General features: G+C 34.6%; 1 protein-coding gene across 1 annotated transcript in view; it reads left to right on the forward strand.

Annotated features, from left to right (window-relative positions):
* The window catches only part of LOC139117734 (uncharacterized), a 19,170-nt gene extending 10,344 nt beyond the window's left edge, over positions 1-8,826 (forward strand). Inside the window, exons 12-20 of the mRNA XM_070680976.1 lie at positions 52-198; positions 3,370-3,495; positions 3,912-4,117; positions 4,600-4,762; positions 6,042-6,164; positions 6,427-6,726; positions 7,036-7,155; positions 7,878-8,003; positions 8,645-8,826. Of these exons, the coding sequence (XP_070537077.1) occupies positions 52-198; positions 3,370-3,495; positions 3,912-4,117; positions 4,600-4,762; positions 6,042-6,164; positions 6,427-6,726; positions 7,036-7,155; positions 7,878-8,003; positions 8,645-8,826 (1,493 nt within the window). The remainder of the gene's footprint in view (positions 1-51; positions 199-3,369; positions 3,496-3,911; positions 4,118-4,599; positions 4,763-6,041; positions 6,165-6,426; positions 6,727-7,035; positions 7,156-7,877; positions 8,004-8,644) is intronic.
* The last annotated feature ends 620 nt before the right edge of the window (positions 8,827-9,446 follow it).

The following is a 9,446-nucleotide window of genomic DNA, read 5'->3' on the forward strand; positions in this document are numbered from 1 at the left end:
CAGTTCGATCGTTCAGAGATATAAACTTTCAATACTTTATTTTGTTACTAGAATTGCCGTGTGCCAGCTATCCATGCTTGAATGGTGGAACATGTGAAAACCAGGAAGTGAAGTACAAACTTGGAGAAAACACAGTGATTGATTATTTGTACAAGTGTCTGTGTACTGACGAGTATATTGGAGAGAATTGTCAAAATGGTAAGAGAGGAACACCACAATTACGAAACAATACTAAACCCACTTGTTTTAGTTACAATAACAATATTCTGAAGTGTAATCAGATCAGTTGACAGCCTGTGTTTTTTTCACAATACATCAATATTAATTCTTTTGTTGTGTGTGTGAAATTTTAAATATTTCAACAATTCAGTGAAATGGTGAAAAATTTTAAGATAGAAACTTCATATTTATTAACAAAATCACAAGTACGTACCATATTTTATAATCACACAGTGATCGAAATAATCGGTGGCAATGGTGGCATTTGCCACCAAAAACTGTCAATCTGCCACCAAAATTTTTTTCTGGTGGTATTTTTCTGCCACTAAATTTTGGGTCATCATGTCATCGATCGTAAGGCTTGAATGAAGGAACACTGAAGGAACACGCATTGTCTGACGCGTCGACGGCGGAAAAACTCATTAGCTAAAAAAAAACCCAAACTAATTGCGACATTTTGGCATGAATGAAAACACAGCGTGAATCCACACTTGTGATTGGCTAATCTCCATATCGATGACAGCAGCTTTTGTACACTTGACATGTTGTTGCCCTCTGTGATAGCCGCATATGCAGTCATACTGCACAAGATAAAAGCATGTTGTGATATTTTGAAAATAAAGCCAAACTGCAGCCTGCATGAATTAAATAACAATAAATACTTGCAATTCATTAGCCAGTACAGGGCTCAAAAATTCCTATCGCCCGACGCCCGTGGCTAGTGAATTTTGCGTTCGGGCAAGTAAAATCAATATGCTTCCCGTCCGACGGGAAAGTGCACCAGCGGTTGAATTAACTAAGCTCTGGACAATTCAAGCTTGAAAACGTATTTCATTAGGTCTGTACACGCCTACAATCATTGTAAGTCCTTCAACTCTAAGAATTTTTTTCTGAAAACCCTTGAAAATCCGCCCGACATCGCAAAATAATCGTTCTTGCTGTTGTAAAACACAAAAAGTCGTAAAAATAGATTTTTGCGACATGTTCTCTCCGACGACACGGAGTGAACTCACTGTTTTGTATGTGTGCCGTAAAGTGGTAAGTGGTATGCTCTTGACAGTGGTTGCCATTCTCTTTGTGCAAGTGTATGTCGTATGACAGTCGATCGGCTTCACGCGATAGTGTAATTGCACCATGTGCTTGGTAAATGGATGTAAACTTATTCGAAGCCATGGATCTCGGCAATGCTTACTGTTCAACGTAAATCAACACCCAGATGAAAAAGTACAAGTTTACATCGTAGTCAAAACGGGCTCACTGGCAGTCGACCAAGGAGGCCACATATTGCAGCTACGTAGTGCGTGAGATGCAGACAGTTTCAAATTACGTGACCTTGGTTGTTAGGGATCGGCTCTCACTTACAGAAAACAAATCTGCACTGAAGAGTAACGAAAATGAAACTTGAATCTGCTCTCTTGACTAATACATTTATCAAAATAAAACTTTGAAAGACGGCTGTGCTCCGTGAGTAAACATATATGTAAACAGGTAAAAGGGTGCAGATGTACACATGGTACATGTGCATATGCATTGGCAGATAAACACTAGCAGAGCAGTTGTTTGTGATCTCAGCTTGGTACAATAAAGAGCAGCAGCCAGCCATGCACATTGTAAATCACACAATCTTATGCAAAGATTTTAATTTGGATTAGGTTGTGGAAAAAACTCCAAATTCAAATGGATGTTTTCTAGATGGCCAAATCTATTCTCACATTTCTTCTGCGACATTTCAGATTTGGTAATAGTCCTCCATTTTAACAAGAATGTAGTTCATGTTTGAATCTGTTTTTTTCCCTCTTTGAATTCACTTCATATGGCCAAACTCTTGCTCTCTGTTACAAATTACTAGTACAGTTATTAGAAATTTAGGGCAAGTAATTTTTCCTCTCGGGCAAGTAAAAATGAAATTCACGTGTCCCACGGTTAGTAAGTTTGAAAAATTTTTTTCGAGGCCTGCAGTATTGGTTGATTTTTTGTGATGTTACTCACCATATTTTCAAGAATTTATAGATTAGATAGAGTATGTGGCAATGAGAAAATGTTTTATTATACCAATCACATGATGTGTTAAACTGCCACCAGATTTTTCATAATTGCCACCTGATTTTATATCCAGTGGCAAACTTTTGCCACGAGAAATAAAAAAGTATTTCTATCCCTGTCACATGTGTCATTTTTAAACCCTGTCTTATCACAGAGAAATCTATATGCCACAGTAATCCATGTGTACATGGTAGATGTTTGGAGAATGGTGACAATACTGGTTGGCAGTGTTTATGTTTACCTGGTTTCCGAGGCCAAGCATGTGAGGAAGGTGAGAGGCAAATTACAATGGGTTAGAAATGTTGCATCATTGACTTGTTAACTCTTGCAATATTTTCCTGTAGTTATGTCACAAGTTCTGTTTTTCTAGTAGCTTTCCTTCATCTTTAAGCTCTCACTTACATCCCATGTCGGAAAAAATCATAGACGGAATTGTTGCTGGAGCTAACAGAGTCCAGAGTAATAGAGTTTGTATATTTCAAGATAGTGCCCAGCCTATTCATCAGCTGGTCATATTGGAAAATAAATTCACAGCATAGACGTGACTTCTTCAAGTCAATATTCATGGTATGATTTTGAGAACCATGCAGAACAGACCTTGTAAGATGCTTATACAGCTATAATGCAAGTTCATTTCTAATGATTTCTGTACTTTGTGACTGGGTTTACTTGTAAAATACATGGCACTATTTGAGACCAGAAAATTCAGTACTTTTTCTGTTGGATTTTAATCAGAAAGGAGTTACTTAAGATTAAAGAATTAATTAATGAGGATTATAAAATCCAAACAAAGAGTTTTACCAAGCTTCCACACTAAAGGAGATTTTGAATTATTAAAGGAGAATTATGTTATGCAAGTTGTAAAAACTGCCTGAAATTTCAAAAAATTATATTTTAGTATGCATTGAAAAGTTTTCATCATAAAAGTATCCTAATTCTGGTACTGACATGATAGGCTGTCATCACACTGCACCATTGCTTTACTTTGCTTAGACAAAGTAGTGCATGACTTTCTAAAGTCATGCTGCCCAGATGAAACACTACAAAATTTACTCAACTTTTACAACAGGATTTGTAACTAATGACAGATTTCTCAATGATTTTCAGATGTTGATGAATGTGATGATGCAACATTGAATGACTGTAGTCCGTTTGCTGTATGTCAAAACTCTGAAGGTTCCTACCAATGCCAGTGTCAGACTGGTTACCATGGTGATGGTAAACAGTGTATAGGTATGCACAATTATCTTTGTCCTGTCTAATTAATGTGAAGCAAATGGCTTCAATCTCACTTTGTAAGGTGAATATTTGTATGGTAAAGGCACTCTAGAATGGCATGTTTGAAATTTTTACAGCAAATTGCAGGATTGTATGACATAAATAGATAGAGTTATGTATTCTACCATTTTAGACAATCTATTTGATTTCTTGTCAACTTTTCCTGCAACAGTCCCAATAGTTTTTTGATTCAGTTACATCTTGAAATGAAAGGTTTGATTCTGTGGTTCAAAATTACATCAAACAAAAAGTTTCAAAATTATCATGTTCCATCCCATATTGCTAAAAAGATCGATGACAGGAAGTGAAAAAATTGTATTTTCACACTTCACAAGATCAACCATTCACTTTGTAATGTTTTTCACTGACAGCTCAGAAAGTTACCATCAAATTGGCCAATCCGGACATCTGCGATCACTATATGGAGAAAGTACACAGGTGTATTATCATAACACATCAACTTCACCAGTGTGGAATTGAAATAGACATGGACATTACAGGAAAATATAGAACTGATCAGATAGTTTGGATGAAACACATTGCCAAGTTGAACAGGACTTCTTCAAAATCAACCAAGGTAATGATTAACTTCACTTACAAAACAATTGTTAATTTACTCTATGTGCAAGACTGACAATTACTTTATGCTTTTGCTAAAAATTGTTCAGTGCTTTTATTTCCCAAAGAATCATACGATTATATTAGGATCATGCCAAATTTTTGATGCATTGGGATAAAATAGTCAGGTAGATACAAAAGCAAAGTAGACTGATTTTTATTTGCTTGATTACAGATGTACTTTTAGTTGATCTAACCCATCAAATGTGACGCAATCCAAGCAATATCTATGCAATCTAATTTTTATGTGAATGCATACTTTGTGTACTGGACAGTGATGCTATCTTTTTCACCAAATGTCACTGCAAGGAACTAATAATTTGCCATTTTGTGCAAAGGCGGTCACCTATAATTTTGAAATGTTGATCATCTGAGAGAAAATCTAAAGATATTTAATGTCAATCACCTACAAAGATTATGGTGTGTACTGTATGATTGCAGTTCAAGGATGAAGAGGTTGAGTTCATGGTCAGTGAAGACGGTAAACAGAAGCAATTCAGCTGTGAAGAGAGTGATTTTGCTGAGAACTATTTTACAGTAGAGGTTCAGAATGGTCAATTTCCAACACCAAAATTCACCTTTAAGATAATACACAAATCAATAGGTAGGGTATGTTGCTATGTTGTCACAACTTACATGGTACATGTTGTTGATATCATGGAAAACCAAGAGACATAAAGAAATATCTGAATCTGAAAAGAATCTAATCAAAATTAACTAGACTGTAAACACTTATAAGTATCTGACTTTAATATAGTAAAGCCGTGAGGCAATCTTCTAAGTGTCAAGTTAACTGGTATGCATCAATATTTCAATAACTTGTATGTCAGATCGTTGAAACATAAAAATATTTCACATGTACTACTTTGATCACTTTTCAGAACTTGGACCACAATTACCGAACAAACCATTTGGTGTCAATGTGTACAACTATGATCTGTTTCCTATACTGATTGGATTGGTAAATGGGTTTTGGAGAAAACACATGAATTCACAATACTTGATCCACCAGCAGTCACATATCAATACCACATCAATAGTCTGGATTCAAATACTATTGGATATTTGACATACTATGCATATGACAGTGATGAAAATCAAGTTGCTTCTAGAAGATTTCATGATGAACTTGGTAAATATTTCCAACATTTTTTATTCCACCAAGAAGATAGGCATTTGTGGTAGTTTACTATTGTGTTCAAGCTTTCTCTCAACAAATCTTAAAAATTAGAATGTATTTTGTTTAGATGTTTATAGACAATAGCTACCTAACAGAGGTTGTTTTCCTTATCTGACCATCTCTTCCCTGGCTTTCAAGAAAACTTAAACTGTTTGACAAAGATTAGTTCGTACAAAGTATGTGAAATGGACTCAGTGAAGACATTAAAGTTTTGAAGAACCCTTCATTTATGGTTCAAACCATGTGACCTTTGAGCTCAGTAAACCATTTTTCAACCATTGAAACAGAATAATTTACCTTTTTTGGGATAAAAAAAACTTTTGAAAACTTATCCTCATTCTCACATATAGGGAAATATGTTCACGTTGTTGACTCATTTTCAGTATAAAAGCCCACTAGAAATCAATAGCTTCCATAGTCAGGTTCATATAATCAGTGAAATTACTGAAAGTATAATTTTTGTAGAGACTTTAGATTAAGTTGTGTGCCTTATTTCGTAATTTTAGAAGTGTTCCAATGTTTGGTAGAGTTTCTAGTTGTATAAAAAGCCTACGTAAATGTTGAAGTATATTTTTTCCCAAAAATCAAAACCACTTGTTTGTAATGTAGGATTTGTTTGGAATATATACCTTGTGTTTCTGTTTTATCCTAAAGTTAAAGGATAATCACTATTTACAGCATATGTTTTCACTCTTGTTGACAGATATTAATGAATGTGAATTGGAAACTGATGATTGTGATGAGCATGCAGAATGTGAAAACACACCGGCAGCATACATTTGCCTTTGTCACACAGGCTATGAAGGCAGTGGTAAAAAATGTGAAGGTAAAATCTCTTAATCTCTCTCTCTCTCTCTCTCTCTCTCTCTCTCTCAAAATATATGTTATTATAGTTGTACATGATAATGATGTATGAAGGTTTCCTAGGCCTAACTTTAGATCTTTTATTTGACTATCACCTTTTTAGGAGGCTGGAAAATAAAAATCAGTGGTACTCAAACCAGTGTTTTGAAATATTTAAATAATAAAAAAAATGTATCACATTGTTTTGATTGTAATATGTTTTCTCCATTTAACTATTTTTTCAGATCTAGATGAATGTAGCGTCTTTAATTTAAACAATTGTGACCGCCATGCAGAATGTATCAACACACCAGGAAGCTATGAATGTCACTGTAAAGAAGGTTACAAAGGAGATGGAAACCATTGTGTTGAAATCGATTGCCCTGAACTTGGAGAGTTTGAAAATGGTAGGGTATCTGGAGCATCTCATTCCTTCTATGATAACGCTGTGTTTACATGCTACAATGGATATAGATTGTCTGGATCCAAGGCTCTTACTTGCTTACAAACTGGACAGTGGAGTGCTCAGCTACCTGTTTGTGAAGGTAACTTTTACATTCAACAATTATTTTCTTTTCTCCTTTCCTTTCCATCCATTTTCCAGTTCATTTAGCTCATCAAATGTCATCAAAATGTTGTTCCATGGTTTTATAAACTGAAACATAGCAAATCTTTTGGAAGAGTTGAAATTGCAGAAGAGCAAAAAATGGTATTTCAGTGAAACCAATACCATTCCGTGCAATGAAAGGCTAAGTACAAACAGTAATTTATTGTGGTGTACATAATTCTATCAATCCTTGAAAGACAAGATAATGAGTTCTGAATTTCCTTTACGATAAATATTTGTCTTGCAGACATCAATGAATGTGAAGTAAACAACTATTGTGATCCCCGTGCCATCTGTTCCAATCTACCTGGCACATTTGAATGTCGATGTCAGACTGGTTACCTTGGTGATGGAACTCATTGTGCTGGTATGTATACACATCATCATCATATGGTGTTTAAAATGTCAAGTTATTACAAAGCAAACTTCATCTTTGCGCTATATGTAATGAGAAATATTCTGCCAATCCAGGAAGAAATATGAGAAGGGATGGGACTGATTATCAACTGATCATGTCATTACAAGCATTTTTTTTTTTCCATCTGTTTTGTGTGATTTGCACTCATTGAAGTAGAAACGAAATTTCATATTTGTTTGTTTGTTTGTTTGTGAACCAAAGCTTACTTCAGACTAAGATGATTACCTTAAAACATAATACTTTCAGGATTCAGCTTGTACACACAAAGCACCCACAATTCACCATCTGATTAGTAAAGTATGATAGTTCCCTTCATCTCAGGAAAATTATCAACATTTCCAACATTAAAGTTGTTACTTAGTGTACTATTATGACTTCCCAAAGAGTTGATACAATAACACAACAATGAACTTTATAATCAGATCAATAAACCTTTCATATTACTATAATTTAAGCTACAGCTATGAGTATCTGACTAAAATACATACCACAGTGTCTGAAAACTTATTGTCTTCTGGTAAAAAATCACCTGTTATATTTTGAACAGAAAAATGATCTAAACCCCAAAACTAATGGATACTAATTAGCAGAGATTATGATTGAGTTCGGTATTAATGCACCCTGTCATTGCTAACTTTGTCATTTCTCTGTATCTCTACATCTGTCATCAGATATTGATGAGTGTCAGTCAAGCAATCCTTGTCATCATCATGCTCGTTGCACCAATGTTGATGGTGGTTTTACATGTACGTGTTACCATAGCGCTGCCATGACAACAGAGGACAGTACATGTGGAGGTAGGCAATGTCAGTGCTAGTAATTTGAAAACAGAATATCATACAGTAGATCATATTCACCTATCTCTGTTATCTTCAACACAAGAATGTCAATTCATTTTAGTTTAAACATGAAAGTGTAACACAATACTTTATGCATTGTTAACCCTTAAAGTGCCATAGACTTTCCATTCAATCCACCTCCTAGGCCAAGGACTTTTTGAACCCAACTACTCAACATGTTACACTTTTATCATGAAACCATGTGTTTCCCAGACACAATAATTTCTTTGATTTCAATGATATATTTGTAAGATTTGAAGGTCTTGCTCTGTACTGTACAGTCTGTAAAACTTTGTCACCAAACTGTCCATGTTACAGTGTAATTTTCAAGAAATGTCTAGTTAACACTACAATTCTCTTCTTTGAAAGGCGTTTGTACAATTAATTGCTTCACCCCTTACAGTTCCCTGTAGACAGTTCAACATTCAGCAATGGAAACATTGGGGTCTGCCAAAACCATGGTGGAAAAAGGTTTACTTTTCAGAAACTTATCACAATAAGATCACAGTAAAGTCTGGAAAGCATACATCTGCACAAATTTTAAAAGTCATTGCATAAAGGTCAATATTCAAATGAATTTTATTACTCTATTTTGCCAGAGTATGGTGGTTACCGTAATGAAAGCATGATGAGAAAGCAGGCTAAAATTGGCATGATGGGCATGGAATTACCTATAAAAGAACTTGAACCGCCAGTAAATTTGAATATTAGCAAGATGGAATATAACAAAACATTAATGATGGAGCTGGAGACAAAGAAGACAGGTAAACTGGTGCTATAAACAGATTTTCTAATATTGGCATTTTGTGTTTATGTTATCAATTTAATGAATTGGCAAGTCTCATTATCGTTAATTATTGTTAAATTTACATTGACATTATATTACAATAATTTTTAAAGTTTTGTGAGTTTCAAAATGCTGTTTTGATTTTCATTGTTACTTTACATAGTTCCAATAGTTTTCATTCTGTTAACAAGTTCAATGTTCTGAACATCTACTTTGTTGTGGATGCATAGATATTATAATTCTGGATTAAATTCATTTCACAATATGTTGTTTTCGTAGAGCATCTATGTCAGTCATACATCTTTTATCTCTCTCGAACCAAACATTGATGTGTAAAGTGATTCCAATCAGAGACAATTCATCATACATCTACCAATAACACTACAAAATAAGTCTATCCTTTCACTAATATTTCTGAATGAAAGATTGAGGGAAATGTTCCAATGATGATGCCATTTAAATATCAATCTTGAATTTAATCTTCCATAATTCTTTTCTCAATGCCAGTGTTGTATGCCCTGAAGGATACCAACTACAAGTTATCCTGTTTTCCTGGTGTACCACAACTTTTCATGAAGATGATCCAGATTTTATGTATCCAGATTTTTCTGGGT

This window comes from Ptychodera flava, chromosome 18 (assembly GCF_041260155.1).
Source record: "Ptychodera flava strain L36383 chromosome 18, AS_Pfla_20210202, whole genome shotgun sequence".
Taxonomy (NCBI): Eukaryota; Metazoa; Hemichordata; class Enteropneusta; family Ptychoderidae; genus Ptychodera; species Ptychodera flava.